The sequence below is a fragment of the Selaginella moellendorffii genome, unplaced genomic scaffold (genome assembly GCF_000143415.4).
Source record: "Selaginella moellendorffii unplaced genomic scaffold, v1.0 SELMOscaffold_93, whole genome shotgun sequence".
Classification (NCBI taxonomy): Eukaryota; Viridiplantae; Streptophyta; class Lycopodiopsida; order Selaginellales; family Selaginellaceae; genus Selaginella; species Selaginella moellendorffii.
Window position 1 is genome coordinate 394195 of NW_003314354.1, and position 19825 is coordinate 414019.

Below are 19825 nucleotides of genomic sequence, written 5' to 3' on the forward strand. Positions count from 1 at the left end.
TTACCTTTATCCCCTTGCGAGTAGAATTAGGGTTCTTCGTGCGATGGAGAGTCCGGGCATTGCCGAGCTCGATCTCTCGGACGAGGATGACGCTTTGGAGCCAGAAGAAGAGGAAGCGCAAGAGCAACGCCCTGCCGACGATCTAGAAGTCGAGATTGTCCAGCAGCGGATCGTCTTCATCATCCCCGCGTTGCCTCCGAGGCCGGAGATCCACAAGAACAGGAGGAAAGAGAAGCGGCAGCGGCAGCGCGATCGCGATCGCGGCCAGAATCCAGAGCAATCGCAGGAGAGGCAGAGGGAGAGGAAGCGCCAGAGAAAGGAGATTATCGTCCCAAGCATCAATCCAGGGGCCTTGGCGAGATTGCTAGCGCCGGGCCAGGAGGAGAATCTCATTCACAGGACCAAGACACTGTTTTTGAGAAAGAGGGTGGAGAGAAGAGGAGGATTGCGACTGTGGCTGGGCTCCAAGGGGCTGGGAAGGTTTGCGCGGCTCTTCCAGGAGCACAAGATCGATGTGAGCGAGCTCTCGCATCTCACCATGGATGCTCTCAAGCAGATTGGTGTTCTTCCAGTCGGGCCTCGCAGAAAGCTTATCGCAGCGATCGAGAAGCTGTGCATCTGAGCGCTTGGACGACGAACGAAGAACAAAATTTCAAAGATTGGAACTTACAAATCTCAAATGGTGGTTTCGTATTTAGATTTCGTTCGAGCGAATCATCATCTCCGTGCTTCGAGCTTCTTGGCTTCCTTGGCTGCGAAAACAAAGAGATTCTTGTTTAGCTTCCAGTGGATGGATTGGGAAAAATCTTCTTTTTACCAGCTTTTTCCTCTTCGCGTTTCTTCGCAGCCTCCACCCTCTGCTGTCTGATCATTGCTAAGCGTTCTACAGCAAAAACCACACTGTAAAGAGAGAAGAAAAGAGAAGAAACTTTACCAAGATCCTTTCGAGCTTGCTCAGTTTTTCCTTGCTCCTGGAGTTTGAGATAGCGTTCATGTGCTCTTTGCTTCTCAAGCTCCTCCCTGATCGATCAACGCAAAAGTCAGTTTTTTTTCAAAGATTCTAAAAAAGTTCTCTTTACCTTTCGCGTCTCGAGAGCTCGGTTGGTCTGTCCAACTACAAAACGAATGGAATAAACGCGATTTCGAAAGCTACTCACTTACATCAACATCTTTCGCTTTGGTCCCTTTGGCTTTCGCCAAGTTGGGATTCTCCACTTCAATCACGCCTTGAGTGCCTTTCTTCTTCTGCGAAAGAAAGAGCATAACAAAACCAAATGAGAAGATCAACAATAAAAAACGATGAACGAATACCTCCGGCTCCTCTTCCGATTCTGCCTCAGACTCCTCGGACTCCTCCTCTGGTTCCTCTTCCTGAAGAAAAAGCGAAGAAAAAAACAAAGAATCGATAGAGAAATCACGACATAGACTCGAGCAAAGCGCGCCTTACCCGTCTAAATGTGCGAGGCTTCCCAGACGTGCCAGCAGCTGCGTGAATGCGATCAATTCAGCTCCAAGATAGGCAAGCGAGGAAGAAATACGTTACCCATCTCTTCCGGCGTGGAGAAATTTCGCTTGCCCGTAGGCTTTCCCTTGAACTTCCCGCGGCCTCCGCCCTTCCCCATGACTGGCGAAAGCGCAGCTCCACCGCCGAGAGCGCCTTGGAGCAATAGAGATCCACAATAAACAAACCCTAAAACTCGGAGGTCTCGAGTTCGATTCCAATAAGCCCAACAAAAACGTGAACCCTAAAACAGAGTAAATTGAAAATTAGGGCCTTTTCTGTGAGCTATGGCGTCTTTGGCGCCAGGCTCCTTCCTCTCTCCGCTTAATCCGATCGCGTCCAGCAGGAACACGAGGATTTCAGTGCAATGCGGGCGCGGCATTGGCTATCTGAGCGCTGGATCCAGTCAATCGTTGAAATTAGGTTCGATTTTGGTGGCAGCAGCAGCCGCGGATCCAGATACTTCGGCGGCAGCAGCTAAGTCTGACGACTACAATCGAGCAATGCAGCGGCAGATGAGGAATCCGTATGAGTATCACCACGATCTAGGTCGGTGTTCTTCCTCTCCTCGTTTCCATTTGTCTAGTTCGTGCTGGAATTTGTGTGGATTGAGGGTAATGCAGGCATGCATTTCACTGTGATAGAGAAGAATCTCATCGTAGGTTCGCAACCGCAGTGCAAAGAGGACATCACTCGCCTGTACGAGGAAGAAGGCGTCCGGGCGATCCTCAACTTGCAGCAAGACAAAGATGTCGAGTACTGGGGTATCGACTTGCCCGCGATCATGAAACAATCTGCCTCTCATGGCATCGCTTACTTTCGTATCCCGGTACGCTTTCTCATATTTGCTCGATCTTTGCGTTCTACTCCTCGATGGCATTCTCAGTTTTGCTCGATCTTTGTTTTACTTTGGTTCCAGGCGCGAGACTTTGATCCAAACTCGCTACGCAACGAGCTGCCAAGAGCAGTAGCTGCTCTCGAGAGCGCGATCTCCAGCGGCAGCGTTTATGTCCATTGCACCGCCGGCCTGGGAAGATCACCGGCAGTGGCCATTGCCTACCTCTACTGGTTTTGTGACATGGATGTAAGTAGAACTTTGCTCTTTTTCTTCTTCAAGCTTGGCATTTTTCTCTTCCAAATCTTAGTTTTGTTCTTCCAGATGGACACCGCGTACTCACTGCTCACATCCAAGCGCCCGTGTGGGCCAAAGAAAGAAGCGATTCGTGGCGCCACTTATGATCTAGCGAACGACGATCCATTCAAGCTTCCGCTGGAAAAGCTTCCAGAGGATGCCTTCACGGACGTTTCCGAAGAAGAAAGAAGACTAATCCAACAGCGCGTGAGAAAGCTTCGGTAGAAGTTCTACAATCATGGGAATAAATTTTAATAGATTTTAGGGCTCTTGGCACTATGAGCCCTAATTCTTGGCGATGATGGAGGCCGCCTACGATCGGCGGAGGTATGACCAGCATCATCCAACGCGGCCGCCGCCCCCCAATCCGTCATCGTCATCGTTCTATCCTCGTCTCCCGCAGCAAGCGCCGGCGCCTCCGACTGTGAATCGCGCGGCGCTGCCGCCCGTGCCTGGAGCTCCTCCTCAATCATGTAAGTCTACTCGCTCGCAGCTCATTGCTGTTGGATCAACGCTTGTTATGCAGCAGGACTTGGTATCAAGGTCGCGCTCAAGCCACAGTATCGAATGGCGCCTCCGGTGAGGATAAAAATCTCTCTTTGGAGGGCAATTCATGGGTTTTCTTTCTTTTTCTTATCAATGGTTTCTTACAGGTGCAATTGTCTCCAGTTATCGGAGAAGTTCCAAGAACATCGATCGCCCAGTTTGATTTCGATTTCGAGCGCAAAGTTATAGACGATGCCGAGAGAGGTGTTCGCACTCAAATCCGGCAACATCAGCTGGCAAATGGCGGTGAGACAGCCTCTGCTAGTGTAAGTTCTTCGCTGTTCTTCGTCTCCAGTGATAGCAATTTTCTTAGCCTTGTGTGATTCTCCTCTTTTGTTCTGTCTTCCAGCAAGCGAACGACGATCCTGTTATCAGCAAATACTTGTCAATGGGATTAAGTAGAGAAGCAGTGTCTTTGGGAGTGGCGGCTTACGGCGATGTGCAGGCTAAGGTACCAAAGTTTCCTCTCTCTTTTCTTGCTTACGTTTCTAGCTTCCAGGTGGTGGAATTTTGCTCTGCGTATAGTCTCCTTAGAGAGATGGGCTTTCCATCCACCGCTGTTGCTGGAGCTCTTGTTATGCACGACAATGACAAGGAGAAAGCACTCGCACAATTTGTATAGATAAGTAGAAGGGTTGTCTCCTTTATCTTCGCAAATTTGGATTAGCAACGTAAACACATCAAATTAATAGGAGCCGTTGGATTTGAGCATTCAACCTGCTTGTTTTAGGGTTTAGGGTATAGCGATGCGAGCGGGCAGCTCAAAGCTTGTAGCGCAGAGGTATGGGAGCGGGAAATAGATTTTCTACGAGGGCTGTCCCCCGGGAAAAAATAGCGCGGGCGTTTCCCAATCGCCCTCGAGAAATAGTGCTAGTTCCTGTGGCATTTGGTAGAGGAAAGCTATTGTTCTATTCCATGAGCTCGCTGGATCTTCGTTTTCCGGTTCCGGGGAACAGGTTGCGAGTTTCCAAGCTGTGCGATCATCTCAAGATCTCCAGTGATCAGGCTAGCCATCTTGACTGTCAATTGTCCATGCACGAGAAACACACCGACGAGTAGCACGTAGAAGGTGCTGCCGAGAGGAAGCTACTGGAAACGCCAGAGTTCTCATCGCCTTTGCGGTGACTGGCACGAAATGGCAGCTCTTTGCGAAGAGAGCTTCGGCTCGGCAACTGGAACCATTGACAGGGACTTACGACTTAAGCGAAAGCGACCGTGTGGAAGTTGCTCTGGTGTTCTTCAAGCTCTACTTTCTAGCAGCTGGTGGTAAGACTTACAGCACTACAGCACTACTTACGGCTCGTTGTTTCTCATCTTTTTCAGAATGCTGGCGCTGTTTAACGTGCACGAGCGGCTCTAGTAAACGATTCAGCTGGACGTGTCTCAACTGGACTGGTTCGTGCGGTGGCTTGGCCGAGCGTCAGCACGGTGCGTAAGAACTTCGCGAGGGACGGGGTTGCTGCTCTCGCCGCTCTGCACGGTGCTGGTCTTGTTCATCGCATCTGGTGGGCGGATGTTCGGATCTGCAAATTCTCTTTTGGCAAGTGATTTCTCTTTTCCATTAAGGTACGTGGATCCTTTGGTTGCTGGTTACAATGTCGCTTGACGGACTCGTTGCTTGAAGTTCTGAGCGTCGATTTTGTTTGATTCGGACTTGAGGACAAAGCTCCGAGGACAAACGTGTTGCTTGTACTCCAATCCGGCAGCAACTCAACGATGACCAGCAAAGACCAAGGGTACCATGCAAGCCAAGGTTCCCCCTCCTGTTTTTTTCTCTCCTGTGCTATGCTTATGTTTGTAAACTTCCAGGCCTTGGAACTTTGGTCCGCTTAGAAAGTCTTGCTTAAACAGATCCAGTGACGAGGAGGAGGAAGGCAGAGGTTGTCTTTCTTATCTCCCTTTTAGTTCCTTCGGCCTTGAACTTAAACCAAGTACGTGCTAGATCTCTCCATTTTGACATGCTCATGTGGTCTCAGGTCCATCATGATGTGTGTGCTAAAGGCATAATAAGCTGGTGCTGGCCTCCAGAAGCTGGAGAGATATGATTGACGCGGGTATCGCCCTCGTTTCACATAAAAGAAGGCTGCCAGTGTGCAGTGACGTCCCCGGCCCTGGCGTTGCATGGCCAGGTTGCTTTGCACGTCTCGTCTGTACTCCACACAAGGTACTATCCACTTATATAAGCAAGATGTGATCCTTGGCTTTTCATTCTCAAACTTTTAAGCCTTGTATGCAGGCTGCGATTAGGAAATCCTAAGAGCTCTGAGGAAAATCCGTCTTGGCAGCACTGCAACTTTGGGGATTCTGAAACAGAGCTAAAGCCGAGCCGCCGACAGTACCCGCATTTATTCCCGCCAGGGCAGCAGCAGCAGCACCGATAAGAAGAAAGGAACATTAGAAAAATGGCCATAACTTACAGCAGCAGCCGCTACAGCATTCCTTGAAGTGTGAGAAGAAGGGAAGATCATAAAAAACATTAGAAATCAGGCCTACTAGTAGCGCAGCTGAACGGGCTCACAGATGTGAGAGCGGAGGAAAGACGCAGTTTGGAAAGGAACAGGTGCCTCTACATTTGGAGCTTGGCCAGCAAAGGAAAGAAAAAAAAGCAGACAGCGATGGTGGCGATGGTGGATTACGGAGAAGGTTTGCTCTTCCAGGTACTTTATACTTACTAGAGCTATGCTGAGACTTTCAAAGGCTATACTACCTAACTGTGCTCTCCAGGTGTGGTTTTCTTTGCGGCAGTCAAAGAGAATTTTTCTCGGTCGCGACTCGGGCGCTCCTGCTAGTAGATCCTAGAAATGCTCCGCCATTATGACAATGGTTTTCGGAGGCGTGGTAGTCTACCACCACTACCAAGTAAGTCAGTCTATAAGATTGTTGTAGCTACCTGGGAATAGCTAACTCCAATCAATCAGGTGGTGTGAATTCGATGGAGCAAGCAAGCGGCCTCTGGAAAAGATAAGAAAGCAGGAGGAAAAAAAAAGAATTTTTGAAGAATTCATTGGCAGTCAGGGGTGGTACTGGTACGATTCGACCGAGATCCTCGTCTAGTCCTCGGCGACGCACGACCACGCAGCCACTTAGTCATTGGGGGGGCACCTTTTCCCAAGCCCGCCCAAATTGCAAGTACCTGGTTGTCCAACAGGGGAGAAAGGAACAGTGTTGGAGCTGTAGCTGGAAGAGCTCACGGGTGGTCTTTAAGCGAGAGAAGATCGCCGGAAGAAGAAGCAAAGCAGGGAAGAAGCGAAAAGAAAAGCCAAGAACAAAAGAAAGAAAATGGACGACGAACAGGACCATATCAGTCTCTGTGAGAAGATTTAAAGCTCTCGGGGCAGTGGACAGAGTTCCGTTATTGGATTCGGTGCTCGCTCTGGATCAAAGCTACAATTTTTAGACAAGAAAACAGAGTGGTGGTGAAGACAAGTTACGCTGGTTTTGGAGAAACGTCTCGAGTTTTTCTTTCTCGTTGTTTTTTGTCCTTGTGTTTTTGGCTGATTGTTTCGTGTCTTCCAGGGATCCTGGCCGAAGAGATTAACAATAACGAGGAGAATCATTTCATAGTATGTTCTAAAGCTTTGAATATCTTTGGCCGGGAGATCGAGGAGAGCAAGAACAAGCGACAAAACGACGGGAAAGGGTCTGCCTTGGAATGCATGAAACTCTCGTGAACAAGTTTGACATTCGCTCCACACGGCACAGCTCACTCCCACCAACGAGTGGATGAATGAATGAATGGATGGATGGTTTATGATCAAAGTGTTGGTAATACTCCTCCCGGGATTTCCACCACCGTGTGTGTTTTTTTAGTTCTTCCAAATCCCATCCTTCCACTTCACGATAGCTCGCTACTTACGTGGTTTGACCGATTTGGGTTTGTTCCTTGGGGTTAAGTTATCCAGATTGACGTGAACTTCAACATATCCTCGCCCTCGAACAACGATAAACAAGATTAAATTGTCTTGTGCTTGGATGGTTTGAATGAAACGCAAGGAAGAAAACTTAGAACAGAACAAGATCCACGCAGTAAAAAAGTCTCAAAGCAACTAAGACTGACTTTGGAAGTCTAGGAGGTCGTGCCAAAACCATTTGACAAAAGCTTCGTATAGGTGGTGGTGTTTGTGTCTTTGTTTTGGACGTGATCCATCAATCGCTCGTCCCCCATGCCACGACGAGCCATTGCCATCTTTGCGAGCTGGACGGGCGATAAATCGGTATATAGCTACATTCTATACGTTTAGATGATCTGGACACATCGATTGGAGAGAAGCAAAAGTCTGTTTTTTACGTAGTCAATACGTTCAAGCCTTCAAAGCCATACATGTGGGATCTTATACATACATACATGGAGAGAGAGAGAGAGAGAGAATTTGATGATGGTTTTGTTTGTTTGCGTTTGTGGTCCGAGAGAGAGGGAGTTCTTGGTTGTTTTAGCGAATTTGATGATGGTTTAAAGCTTGTTTTTTCTGCGTTTGTGGTCCGAGAGTTTGATCTGTCAGCAGTGATTCTTACAAACAAACGCCAGTAGTGCTGTGCCTTGCTATCAGCTGGGAATCTGATCCACACACGACGAAAGAGCTTTGCGCTCTTCCAGTGTCCAGTGTTTCTCGTCCCTTTCACAATACGATAAAGTAAAGAGCTAGCTAAGCTAGACGGTCTTGAGAGATGTTCTCCCGTACACAAATGGCCTGGCTGACACAACCACGGAAAAAAGCAGAAATATTTCCGCAAGAAAGACAGGGAACGAGAGAGAAAAGATCATTCTCTTCCCAAGGAAGTTCGTGAAAACTGCCTCGATCGCTTTTGTGCAGCGAGTGTAGCTCTACAAATGTGGTGCTCGCTGTGAATGCCAGAGATCCACGCTCCTTTCATGTCTATAGTTGTTGATGATATGTTTCGTTTGATCGCGAGATTTGTGGTGATTCATGGGTTCCACTTTGAAACAACACGACACACAGCTGTGGAGACGACTAGTACGAAGCGATTGACCAAAGCCCACCAAACTGAAAAGTTTTGGAGACAAGGACCAGAGCGTCACCACAAATCTAGAAGCTGTGAGAGAGGAAATCACCCAAGGGTCACAATTCACAAGTTAGAAGGAAAGAATCTATCAAAAAGAAAAGAGGGATGGAATGCTAGATGGCAAGTTTGCAAACGTTTAATGTGGGTTTTTTTTGGGGGGCTGGTGGAGGGGCGCTGCCAGTGCATTAATGGGAAGAGAAGACATGTCTTTGTCCTGCCTTCTTAACAAGACAAGGTCCTTGTCTTGAAATTTTGCTATGGTTGAAAGAATATTGTACTGCATGGCATATCTATCTTTCCAAATGCCATATACTTGGCTGCTTGTTTATGTGATTGACCAATCAAATCAGTTTAAAATATTCTCTCTCTCTCTCGCTCTCTCTCTCCTTTTCTCTGTGAAAAAATTAATAAGAAAAAACTAATTTCTGGCTTTGTTTTTTTCTCAAGGAACACACCACAATGTTGGCTTTTGCAACGTACAGAGTACACAAATACTCACTGTCCAACAAGCAGAGATACCATCTCAATGTGTTGGTTCTTTGAATCTGTGGAAAAACATGCTTGTAGGGGAGATTGATGGACTGGAATAGATGGAATCACTCTCCACTTGTAGAGTGGCAGTGGTGAGGCTGCAATCCACAAAAAAGCAAGGAAAAAACAGTGGGCCTCAAAAACCAAATGTGAGTTTCTTGCCTGTGGTCCAAAGTTTCTAGCTCACTCACAATCTTCGTCCTGATAAAATTCTCCCTGGCTTTGGAGCTCTCTAAGCTAGCAGCATTTAATGAGGGATGAGAATATCATAAACCTTGCATTTGAACGAGAGAAAAGTAGTGTGGACCAAACAAAGTAGTGCACAGCAGCATGTAGCTTGCAGCAGGAGGCAAGCAAGCAATCACACTGCATTGATGAAAACTGTGCAAAGTTACTTACTATAAATCCCGCTGCTTCGTCGCCATCTCGCGAATTAGTAAGCCGATAGCCAACAGGTAGAGCGAGCGAGCGCTCGCTTTCACCGGTTCCACGTCCAAAAGCCCCTGTCCAAAGCCCGAGTAAGTAAGCAGATAGAAAGAAACCAAAGAGAGTAGCGAGCGAGTAACGAAGTTATGACTAAGTGGCGACTGTCTCTGTGTGCGTCCCGTCCTTGTTGTGTGGTAGACACAACAACATCAACACGGAGAGAACGGACGGAGGGATCCAGGCCCCCCGACGGACGGACTGGATCTCGTGGAGATCTTAATGGCGTTTCTAGAGAGACCCTGCCATTAATGAGCCCAGCCCAGCCTCTCTCCTGCTCAGGTGCCCCTCGGTCTATTCCTTCTTAAAATCTAGACTAGTCTCATCATCTTCTAACAATTACTACCCCCTGTTGTTGGACGGATACGACTACTACCACTCTTATACTACAACTGAGAATACAAACATGTATACGCACCTTTCAAGCGCAGTCCAGAAGTTAACCAGCTCCTCAGAGAGATTATAAGTATCTTTGGTGTATCACATTGGATACAAGTCTCCATCCTTCATGTAAATGCCGGGGGATGTCCAGAGAGAAGCGTCGTCAAGCTTGGCTGGCTTGGAGCTTTGATAGCTTTTCTCTCTTCTAGCGCTGGTGGTGAATTTTGCCTCCCTGCATTGCAACCAGGAATAAAGTAATCGTTTTCTATAAGCACACCGCATTACCCGAGGAACAATGGTGACATTCTTCTTCCTTCCTGCTTCCTTTGTTCCTTTCTCCGGACCCGACTTTTATAAGCCCTCCTAAAGAGCGATGGATGTAATTTATGTAAACTTAGTGACAAAAATTGACACCAAGCGATAAAACTTAACCTTGATGACTCAATCAACCTCTAGTAGAGCCAGACGGACGAGCGAGCAAATTGATTGATTGATCACGTACCAGCTATCCTCGTGTTTTTAAGTCCTGTAGAGACCACATACACAAGCAAGTGGCGAGTGAGAAAGTGAGAGCGTGTAAAAAAAATAAAAAATAAAAAAAACTTGTTAGCGATCGAGAAGCAAAGCACAGCCTTTTGTTTACCTTAACTGCAGCTTTTGGGTCGAGTGATTGACGATGCCTTTCTTCCGCCTGGCACAGATCTGTTCCTCGTCTTCTCTGTCTGATACTACTACTACTACCGCTCTGGTGGGTGGCTCCTCCCTTTCAGTGTCTCTGCTTACTGTATAATATTATGCTGTGCCGCCTGCTGACTTGCGCTTCTGCATTTGTCTCGGCGCTCAATTGTTTTTGCTGCCTCCTGAGTCCTGCTCATCGTTTTTTTTTTCTCCCCTGCTATACGGCCCTTCCACCGCTGCTGGCAAAACTCTCTAGAGAGAGGCTTTAAACTCCCTCTATAACATCACCGCTTGGTGTGTGCTGCCTCTTCGAGATCGCGTCTTTAGCCCGATGCTGCTGATGCCACCTGAATATTTATATATATGATAAGAGATTCCCTTCCGCCTCTAAAGTCCATCCTTCTTATCATCATTCCGCTCCAAAGCCTGGATACTATTTTCCTGCTAAGCAGTAGTAGTAGTGGTTGTGTGTCGGTCTGACCCTCCCGGTTCCGGAGATATAAGAATCCAGCCAAAGGTCATCTTAATCCCTGCTGCTGGTTGCTTCCCTCCGGCTCTCCCATATTCCTCCCATCATCGTCACGGAGTGGCTTCTCCTCCTCCTTCCTCCCTTTAAAATCTATGCTTGGCAGTAGCGCTTCGCTCTCATGCCAGGCGTGCCCTCTCCTTTTCGATGCATTCTTCGCCTCTATTGCAGCCTTTCTTGTCCGCAAGTGATTCTTTGCTGCTGTTTGCTCTTTGCCGTTCCTGCTGCTGCTGCTGCTGCCGCTGTTACTGCCAACGAATTACTACATACTCCTCCGCTTCCTCGATCAGCATCTCCCCTTCTCGATTGATTGTTCTTGACATCGTGCTAAATTGTTAGGTGAGCCGTAGCAGGCATCTTCTTGTACTTCCGCTTGCCTTGCCAAGGTCGCTGCCAAAGCATTCAAGAGTTTCTCATGCTCTTTCTCCTCTTCGCGTCGTATACACCTGCAAGCGGAGAGCACCATGATCATGATGAGTGCTCGTCGAAATCCAGAATTATTCAAAGTGAGCTGTGATATGGGGTAGCACAGTACCGGTTGCAGTAGTTAGCAGAAGCTGTCAAAAATTCTCTGGAATTGCGTCCCAGTATATCTTCCATTGCAGCAACCACGAACAGCATTTTCCCAAAGGGAGTATGAGCAGCGACGCCTCTTACTAAGGTTGGATCCCGCTGCTGTCTGTGATTGCGATACTAATCCTTCAGCAGGAAGAAAAAGTGAGAACAGCATTTATCATAATTCTCAAGACTCTTACGCTGCTTCAAGCACGATGCCACCCCTGGGTTATCGGCTCTTCGGAGTAGTCAACGGCATGTTCTCGGAGCAGCAGCTGTTTCGGGAGTCTCTGAGCTATGACAGAGGCGTTTGTTGATGGAAAAGCTGAGTAAGAGAGGCCGAGCATGAACAGAAGAAAGCAGGACCACTCTGTTCCAGATTTGTCACTCCAGATCAGCCCCCCGTCGACAGGCAAGAGCACTCCCATGGCGACTTATCAAAAGAACTACCAGGAATTCGATCTCTGGAGTCGGGCTCAGCACAACTCAAGCAGCTCAGTCAGTGACAACTCCTCCAATTCCACTTGTGGGAGTGAGAGGTGGTGCAGGGAAGCAGCCGCTGCACCTCCATCCACGGAGCTCTCGCTAGGAGCAAACCCCTTGTTTCGAGCGACTCCTCCCTCTCCTTCTTTCAAGAGCAGCATAAGATCAAGCTCGGAATCATATGCAGCAGCTTTGGAGGCGTCTAGACCAGGATTCGCTGTATACAGCAGCAGCTCGTCACACATTCCAGCAGCGCAATCATTTCAGAACTTAAGAATTGCAAATGAGGATGCTCACTGCAGATCCGCGGATGCGTCCACCAGGAACAGCTTCCATGCTTTCTACTCACACGCATTCGGGTATGCTGATCAATCGGGGGGAGCAGGCCAAGCAGGACATGGGCTTGTGGCAACTTACAGCAACGCCGCTGGCGGTCTACAGCAGCAGCAGCAGCAGCAGCAGCAACATCAGGCATACAGCTCGTTCCACAGACTTCACAATCGAGAAGGACTTCCCAACATCTTGTCAGCAGTAAACAGCACGTCATACGACTCAAGGGACTACCATCAGCGAAGATATACACCAAGCCTTCAGGAAATCTTGCAAGGGAGGAGCCCGCAAGGCCAAGGTCGGTACATGGAACTAGCTGAGAATGCAGGCATCACATTGTCGACCCTAACAAGGAGCATTGCACAGCAACACGAAGCTCACACAGGTAGCAGCAATCTCAGGTCGCAGTTTATGCCTCGCTTACCCACCAAGAGAAGCATGCGTGCTCGGAGAATGCGATGGACAAGTACACTCCACGCTCACTTTGTACATGCAGTGGAGCTCCTCGGAGGACACGAAAGTAAGCCTCGCTCGAAACTGATCTCTCTTGCATTGTTCCGCAGCTGCTAGAGCATCTGTCAGGCATGGGAAGTGTATCAGCAAATTATTTCTGCAATCATTATGCATCAGAGAGCATGCAAAAGAAAGGAAAAAAAAAAGGAAGTTTCTCACGAGTTCATGAACTGGTTTCTCATTTTCTCCATCATATGCATGATCTTTGTCTCACAGTTTTCGATTTGATGATCAGGGGCAACACCAAAGTCTGTGCTGGAGCTTATGAACGTCAAGGATCTCACTTTAGCCCATGTCAAGAGCCATCTCCAGGTACGAAGGGAAAAACTCTCTCTTCCAGAGAACTAAGTTACTCCACTGGAACATTGTTTCCATTTTCTAGATGTACAGGACGATCAAAACAACGGACAAAGCAAGCAGCAGCTCAGGTACTTCAAACTTTTTCTAAAGACCAAAAAGATCCTCACGTAACCAAACACGCAGGCGCTACGAATGACGCGACCTCAGGAAGCCTGGAATCGTTGAACGCAAGAAAATCCAGCGAGCAAGTAGCGTGGCATGATCCCGAAAGGTAGAAAAGGACCTACATTCCTCCCTGGAGATGAAAATCCTTGGAAATTTTCATGATCCAGGTCGAAAACACGAATGGAAGAGGGGCGATCATCGGGCTGGGAGGCTTGCGATCACGAGGTAAACGTAATCTAGGTTTTTGAGACCGATATTTCATCGATCGATGCAGGAACACGAGGAGGAGGACGAAGACTTACCAGGGAAGAAGAAGCAATCGAAGCCGCCATGCCCGGAGCTCAGCCTGGGACGATCGAGCTGGGACGATCCACCGCCATCGCCGCCATCCTCCGAGGGCGAGGAGCTTATGTTACTAAAATGCTAATCCTAAAGGAGGCCGTTAAAGTTTTGCAAGGCGGTTAAAACTTCGCTTGTATGTTTCTTCCAATTTTGAAAGAGCCGGAAGAAACAAACAAGATGGAAGCTCACACTCAAGAAAAAAAGTTATGAAGTAAAAAAGTTCTTCGAGAGGAAAAAAAAACGCTCACTTATTCACACAAAGCTCTCCTTATTCTCGCGTTCCTTCTCTCTCTCTCTCTCTCTCTTTTGGTTTCCTAGACTCGAATCCAGGCGATTCAAGGACGATCTGATCGACGAAGTTCACTCCTGGACGAGCAGCACGCATGAGAATTAGATATAGTAGAAGCCCACCTCGATCAGTCTTAGAACATGATATCTTCGTCGCGATCGGTCTCGGACAGCAGCATGTTTGAGTTGGATTTGTAGCCCGAGTTCCCAAAGTCTTGGAAATCGTCGCTCTGATCGTTACTATGAGACGCAAACGATGATCCAGTCGTGGTGGAAGCAGCAGCCTGGTGACCACCACCGCCACCGCCACTCTCACTCCTGTAAGAAGAGTTGGTCTCGTCGCTCCGATAGCTCGGGCTGCTCGGACGGGGTGGCGGACTCGGACTCCGGCTACTCGAGAAGAACCCGCCACCTTTCTTCGCGGGCGGAGGAGCCGGCTTCTTTGGGGCTTTCCCCACCGCCTCGAGTCTCTTCCTCTCGACTTCCTTCTTCTTGAATCCCTGGATCTTCTTCAGCCGGAAAAACTCCTCTCTCTCGAGCTCGTCCAGCTCGCCTTTGATGTAGAGGATGGTGTTTTCGATCCTCGGCTTGACGACGTTCTCCAGCGCGTTCACTCTCCGGTTGGTCGTCTTGATCGCCTCGTCCAGCGTGAGAAAGGAGGTCTGGAGAGACGCCAGCTCCACCAGAAGCTCCACTGCCTTGATGAAAGAGGACTTACAGAGCTGGACCTGGCGGCCCCCTCGAGCGAGGCCCGTGAGATCGTTCTTGGTCTCCACCGCCTCGACGTAGTGCTCGAATTTGGGGATCTTGACGCCCGCCACATTCTCCTGCTTGGCCCTCACCTTGATCGTCGCGGCGTCCACATTCTCGAGGACGACGTGCTTGATGCTGTCCCCAGCCGTGTATTTCACCTCCGTGAGCGCGAAGGACGCGGATTTCATAGTGTCGCCCATCGCCTCCTTGGTCTGGACGATGCGCTTGAGGATCTGCCGGAACTGCATCGTCAGGGCATCGCTCTTCTTCTTGAGCAGCTGGTGCCCCTTTGTGGCGCCGATCAGCCGCGCCTTGATCGCGCCCAGGACCGTCACGGTCGGCACCACATTGAGGCGCTGCTGCTGTCCCGCCATCGATGGATCTTCTCTTCTTACTCACCAGCCCTAGAGTCTTCTTCCTCTTCGCCAAGAACCCTAATTTCGGCTCTCCTCCAGTGGGGATATTATGGCGCGCATTTCGCCGCTGCCGCAGACAGTCGCGAGCTGCCTGCGATCCAGCAGCATTCTCTCCGGCATCTCGCAAGTAGTCGACGAGCTCGTGTGTAATGCGATCGACGCGCAAGCGACACAGGTATGAATCGATCGATCGATGATAGCTCAAAATCTTGCAACACTGCTGGATGATGGCAGATCATCGTTTTCCTGGACATCAGAAGCTGCTATATCAAAGTCGAGGACGACGGTAGAACGAAGCAAGCTTAGATTTCTTTCTTTGACATCCTTTTCGATGCAGGTTGTGGTATTAGTCGTGAGGACTTCGTATTTTTGGGAGAGAGACATGGTAAGCAGTGTCTGTTTCTTTCCTTCTTGAACGTCTGTTCTTTGCAGCTACATCAAAGCTCCATTGCCTGGATGAGCTAGAGACTGGTCTCCAAACGCTTGGCTTTCGTGGAGAAGGCTTGAGCTCTGTTTCCGACATAGGCCTTGTAGAAGTGACGTCCAGAGCCAAAGGAAGTCCTCATACATATCGCAAGATTTTCAAGGTGCGTTCTACAGCATTTGCTTTTGGCAGTTTTGATATCATCTGCCCTTGCAGAATTGTAAGAGTTTGTCACTAGGACTTCCGGGGAACCAAAGAGATCCTGGTACAACCGGTACGTTTACTTTACGTGGAGAAGCTTGCCTGCTCTAAGCTGTGGTCTTGTTTCTCAGTTGTTGTGAAAGACGCTTTCTACAATCAGCCAGTTCGCAAAAAGATTCTTCACAGCAAGTTGAAGAAGCCTTCTTTTCCTCCATGGCATTTGTGTTAAACACTGTCTGGTTCTGCAGCTCCAGAAAAGCCGTGGAGTCGGTAAAGAACCACATTCTGCGATTGTGCCTTGTTCACCCGAAAATCCAGTTTACGTTGGTAGACCTTGAGAGGTGCTATCTCTTACGATTCCAACTAATAGCCGAAAAGGTTTTTTCATAGGGAGGAGAAGGTGTTTCAAGCGAAACCAGCAAGATCACTATCTAGCAGGATTTCTGATATGTTTGGGGATGAAACTCGAAACACTCTACAGAAAATAGATTTTGCAAAGGGATCGCTTAGGCTCGCTGGTTATATCTCCAAGCATTTGAAATCGTTTTCTACAAAGGTATAACGTTTCTTTTTATAAATTTTCTTTCATAACGTGCTTTAGTGCAGGCGTTGCAGTTTCTCTGTATCCCAATTAATCGGTTCCTTTTTTCTCTGCTAGTTTTTCTTGACAACGAATTCAGATATAAATCGGAGGTTCGTCGTTAAAACTCCGTTGCACAAGGTTTTAAACTCCTGGCCGTCAACACAAATTGGCTGTCCATCGTTTGTTTTAAACCTTGTCTGTCCACATGTGGACTATGACATTACACTTGATGCATCTAAGTCGCTTGTCGTGTTTAAGGTAATGTCTACGATCATATCATTGCCTTATTGACATTCCTCTTGTTTTTAAGGATTGGAGTCTGGTGTTGTCTTTTGTTGAAGAAATTCTTAAACAACTCTGGGAAGTCGAATGCCGTATTGGTACAAGCAGGAAGCCAAAAGCGAAGAGAAAGCGCGGGGCTGGTCTTATAAGAGGTGCTGAGACGTTTTCTGAATTACCTGCCTCAGATTTAGATGGTACAAAGGCATCCCGAACAGTGGTGAATACATGGAGAAGCTCGTCTGCACCCCCATTCTACAAGCCACGGAAAAAGTTTGCGACGCATAAAAGCTTTGACGACATGTCTGTCACCTACGAGGCTCCCAGAAAAAACAAAATCTTAAAGCTGGATACTCTCGACTACCAAGACCGAAAACTTTGCAAGTGGAGACAGATTCTGCTGCGACCGAGACAAAATACTTTCACAACTATCGAAAGGCCTATTTTGCAAATCGGTTCCGGAACCTTGGCCAGTGGAGATTTTCAACCTGATTCTATAACTAAGGAGATGCTGTCAGGCGCGAAAGTGCTTGGTCAAGTTGACAGGAAGTTCATTGCGGCTATCACAAATGGAGTTCTGTTTTTCATCGACCAGGTTTGCGAGCTTCCAATTAGATTCTCATTGCTAGTTTTTCTTTGCAGCACGCCGCTGATGAAAGAGTTCGTTTGGAGGAATTCCGCGATGACGTAAGTATGAAGCCGAAGTATATACTTACCACCAGTGACTTCTTCGTGTAGATCTTTTCCACGAAAGAAGGCCACGGGACATCCCTTGGAGATCAGTCGGAGGAAGTTGTATGTTTTTCAATTATGCTGTGTGGATTCCGTTGTCTCAAAGTTTCTTCCAGATTTTAACTCGGTCAGAACAAGAGGCTCTTGTATCTTACCGGGAAAAAATCGAATACTGGGGTTGGAGATCAACATTTGTTTTCTCTCAAGGGTAAGACTATTGTTATTAGCATGAAAAGCTAAGTATTGTTGCACAGTCGTTCCTCGGAAATTTGCAAAGTAGTCTTGGCGGCAGTAAGACTTTTATTTCGTGATTTGCGGTGTAACCGGCGAAAATGTTTCCAGGTTCCTTGCATCAAAGGAGTAAAGCTTACATCGAAAGACTTATTGGAATATCTTCGCCAGGTTTCTTCATTTCTTGTTCTTCTTTCTGTAGCACATCACTAAGTGAATAACTTGTAGCTGGTTGATACGCATGGATCATCTAGTGCACCGCCAGCAGTTCTGAGAGTCCTGAACTTTAAGGCATGCAGGGGTATGCGTGTGATTGTTTACATTTTGGATGGGACTTTGACGAGACAATGCAGGTGCTATAATGTTTGGAGATTTCCTGCTACCTAGCGAGTGTGAGCAGTTGGTAAATGCGCTGAAGAAAACGTCGTTGTGCTTTCAGGTTCGTCTTGTTGTTCATTTCCTTCTCGATATTAAAACTTACTTATGCAGTGTGCACATGGTCGCCCAACTATGGTCCCGATTGTAAATCTCGAGACTATCCGTACTCACCAGTGGCAATCACCGAAGAAAGACTTTTCCTTTTCCGTCAACAAGGCCTTGTTTTCTACAAGGAAATTCTGACAAAGAGGTATCCTACTTTTTCGCAGCTGCTTTTATAACGTTGTTGTCAAACTTGAAGCCACCGTTGCGTTGAAGCACTTTTTTTGAGCCCTACTTTATCCATGGCGTATCCTCTTTCGCAGTGCACGGCTCTTGTGTTTGTTCCACCGCCCTCTGCAGCTATCTTTGCTCCTTCCAATAGCAGGCTTCATTTAACAGGTGGGAGCATTTGCAATCGAAGCACTGAGGCTCTTAAGAAAGTGTCCAGATGTGGTTCAGCATCCTCCTCAATCAATTTTGACTACCAGGTACTGTGAAGTTCACAATGCGTTTTCTGAAAAGTAGTATGCAGTTTCGGGATGACGGTGGAGAGCTAGAACTCCGACTCCAGGTGCCGCCTGATCATGAAGAGATTAGCTCCAAGAACGTAGCAATCAATGCACACGATCTTTCTCTCGACGTGGCTTTGATGTCCCAAAAAGGCATCAGGACTCTTCTCAGCATCCCTCGGTTGTATAGCAGGATAAAGCCGATTGAAACAATGTGGTATGGTGTTGTATTTTACTAATTTTTTATTTCTAAGATGTAGCCTTATGCAGGTTCATTGACGAGGACGAGATTGTCTTGAGCTTGAAAAAGCAAGATGTCACACAACCGTGGCCTGGCCTTCTGGAAGCTTGGGAGTACCTTGGGAAAGGTGTGGCCGGCATGCTCAAAGCAACTTCCATATACATTGTAGGAGATTCCACATTGATTAACTCAGCAGTTGCAAAAGAGCTGGCTTTGGCGTTGGGGTAAGCCCATCAGCAAGCTCTTTGTCTTTTGACGCTACTACCTTTGCAGATACGTGCCTCTAGAAAGTAAAAAACTGATGGAGCAGCTACTCAAGACGTCACTTGATGATTGTAAGTTGCTCGACGAGATTTTATTCCTACTGAGTTCAGCGATTCCTACTTAGATGCGAAGTTGGAAGGCCCGGATGCGGTTGCAGAGTTGGAGTGCAAAGTTTTCGAGACTCTCAGCAAGTAAGTAAGCTCCAAACGATCTCTACTTCGATTGCTAACATCTATAATTTACGTCAGGCAGCTGAGAGTTGTCGTAGCAACACTAGGAGGAGATCAAGGCGCGGCATCAAAACCACATAGCTGGAGATTTATGTATGCTGGTTTTACCGTGTGGCTTTCACGCAGCCAGTCCCAAGGTTCGTTTCACTCATTTCAATCCGTTGGTTCTTTATTCCTTCTTATATTTCACAGATGAAGCTGGCGCAGAGAAAGAAGCCGTGAAAGCGAAAGAAGGCAGCGTCGTCTACAGCAAAGCCGAGACGGTGGTCGCTCTTAGCGGCTGGGAAGACGGCGCTGCTAGAGACGCCGCGGAGGGTTGCCTTCGAGCTCTCAAGTATCTCATCGAGTCCGATAAAGAACTTCCAGGTTCGCATTCCTGGTTTCACAGTTTTAATTCTCTCTCTTTCGTCTTCCCGCTTCCTTGGAGGCTGATTCAAGCTTTTAAATCCAGGGAACAAGAGCTTGTATGTGCGACTAGGCGCTCGCGGTGATTGGCCCAACATCATGCCTCCAGGATGGGATCCAGCGGCATAGTTGGCCAAAAAGAAGGAAAAAGAAAAAGGAGGGGGGCTGTCGGGATCGAACCGGGGACCAATGCCGGGGTCGTAGAGTAGGGCAGCGGACAGCGCGCTTGCACGCGCCGTTCTCCGCGGTTCCAGGGCGACGCACGCTTCCACTCGCCATCGCGAGGTACGAATATGCTCGGGCCGTTGTCCAGGAGCCAGGAAAGAGGTGGATTGATGGGTTTAGCAGCAGCTCAGGGCAG

At 48.1% G+C, this 19825-nt stretch overlaps 8 protein-coding genes and 2 long non-coding RNA genes across 10 annotated transcripts; 7 read left to right on the plus strand and 3 right to left on the minus strand.

Annotated features, from left to right (window-relative positions):
- The first annotated feature begins 43 nt into the window (after positions 1-43).
- Positions 44-622, plus strand: LOC112341888. The gene has a single exon (XM_024662836.1). The coding sequence runs from the start codon at positions 44-46 to the stop codon at positions 620-622; it is 579 nt and encodes a 192-aa protein (XP_024518604.1).
- Positions 623-650: 28 nt separating this feature from the next.
- LOC9629508 (28 kDa heat- and acid-stable phosphoprotein) lies at positions 651-1701 on the minus strand. Its single transcript, XM_002989058.2, has 8 exons — positions 1544-1701; positions 1448-1485; positions 1312-1371; positions 1162-1245; positions 1080-1114; positions 935-1020; positions 818-883; positions 651-752 (listed from the first exon to the last, which is right to left on the minus strand). Exons 1-8 carry the CDS (start codon positions 1620-1622, stop codon positions 718-720), a joined length of 483 nt encoding a protein of 160 aa, XP_002989104.1. The 5' UTR covers positions 1623-1701; the 3' UTR covers positions 651-717.
- A 66-nt stretch (positions 1702-1767) lies between these two features.
- LOC9629509 (phosphoglucan phosphatase LSF2, chloroplastic) lies at positions 1768-2910 on the plus strand. The gene is made up of 4 exons (XM_002988999.2): positions 1768-2050; positions 2125-2330; positions 2421-2585; positions 2661-2910. Exons 1-4 carry the CDS (start codon positions 1789-1791, stop codon positions 2856-2858), a joined length of 831 nt encoding a protein of 276 aa, XP_002989045.2. The 5' UTR covers positions 1768-1788; the 3' UTR covers positions 2859-2910.
- Positions 2881-3895, plus strand: LOC112341894 (protein HUA2-LIKE 1-like). The gene is made up of 5 exons (XM_024662873.1): positions 2881-3106; positions 3160-3212; positions 3287-3445; positions 3529-3630; positions 3679-3895. The coding sequence occupies exons 1-5, from the start codon at positions 2932-2934 to the stop codon at positions 3799-3801; spliced, it is 612 nt and encodes a 203-aa protein (XP_024518641.1). The 5' UTR covers positions 2881-2931; the 3' UTR covers positions 3802-3895.
- A 604-nt stretch (positions 3896-4499) lies between these two features.
- On the plus strand, positions 4500-6740 carry LOC112341895. Its single transcript, XR_002990735.1, has 6 exons — positions 4500-4745; positions 4804-4932; positions 4989-5343; positions 5416-5836; positions 5904-6038; positions 6098-6740. It is a non-coding gene; the product is annotated as an uncharacterized LOC112341895 (long non-coding RNA).
- Positions 6741-8609: 1869 nt separating this feature from the next.
- Positions 8610-10501, minus strand: LOC9628934. The gene is made up of 5 exons (XR_002990733.1): positions 10240-10501; positions 9882-10122; positions 9634-9828; positions 9132-9235; positions 8610-8969 (listed from the first exon to the last, which is right to left on the minus strand). It is a non-coding gene; the product is annotated as an uncharacterized LOC9628934 (long non-coding RNA).
- A 1175-nt stretch (positions 10502-11676) lies between these two features.
- On the plus strand, positions 11677-13729 carry LOC9629510. Its single transcript, XM_002989000.2, has 6 exons — positions 11677-12688; positions 12917-12993; positions 13064-13109; positions 13165-13252; positions 13314-13371; positions 13421-13729. The coding sequence occupies exons 1-6, from the start codon at positions 11701-11703 to the stop codon at positions 13571-13573; spliced, it is 1410 nt and encodes a 469-aa protein (XP_002989046.2). The 5' UTR covers positions 11677-11700; the 3' UTR covers positions 13574-13729.
- On the minus strand, positions 13680-14966 carry LOC9628935 (V-type proton ATPase subunit D). The gene has a single exon (XM_024662796.1). The coding sequence runs from the start codon at positions 14901-14903 to the stop codon at positions 13911-13913; it is 993 nt and encodes a 330-aa protein (XP_024518564.1). The 5' UTR covers positions 14904-14966; the 3' UTR covers positions 13680-13910.
- LOC112341875 (DNA mismatch repair protein MLH3-like) lies at positions 14962-18032 on the plus strand. Its single transcript, XM_024662797.1, has 19 exons — positions 14962-15120; positions 15180-15231; positions 15283-15330; positions 15378-15532; positions 15586-15643; positions 15702-15759; positions 15819-15911; positions 15961-16126; positions 16177-16192; positions 16251-16411; positions 16464-17027; positions 17075-17119; positions 17171-17227; positions 17281-17372; positions 17419-17455; positions 17507-17566; positions 17624-17696; positions 17749-17834; positions 17885-18032. Exons 1-19 carry the CDS (start codon positions 14995-14997, stop codon positions 18014-18016), a joined length of 2079 nt encoding a protein of 692 aa, XP_024518565.1. The 5' UTR covers positions 14962-14994; the 3' UTR covers positions 18017-18032.
- A 52-nt stretch (positions 18033-18084) lies between these two features.
- Positions 18085-19624, plus strand: LOC9629511 (probable inactive shikimate kinase like 2, chloroplastic). Its single transcript, XM_024662795.1, has 8 exons — positions 18085-18303; positions 18348-18541; positions 18595-18789; positions 18839-18900; positions 18954-19020; positions 19078-19196; positions 19252-19425; positions 19511-19624. The coding sequence occupies exons 1-8, from the start codon at positions 18118-18120 to the stop codon at positions 19591-19593; spliced, it is 1080 nt and encodes a 359-aa protein (XP_024518563.1). The 5' UTR covers positions 18085-18117; the 3' UTR covers positions 19594-19624.
- Positions 19625-19825: the final 201 nt, after the last annotated feature.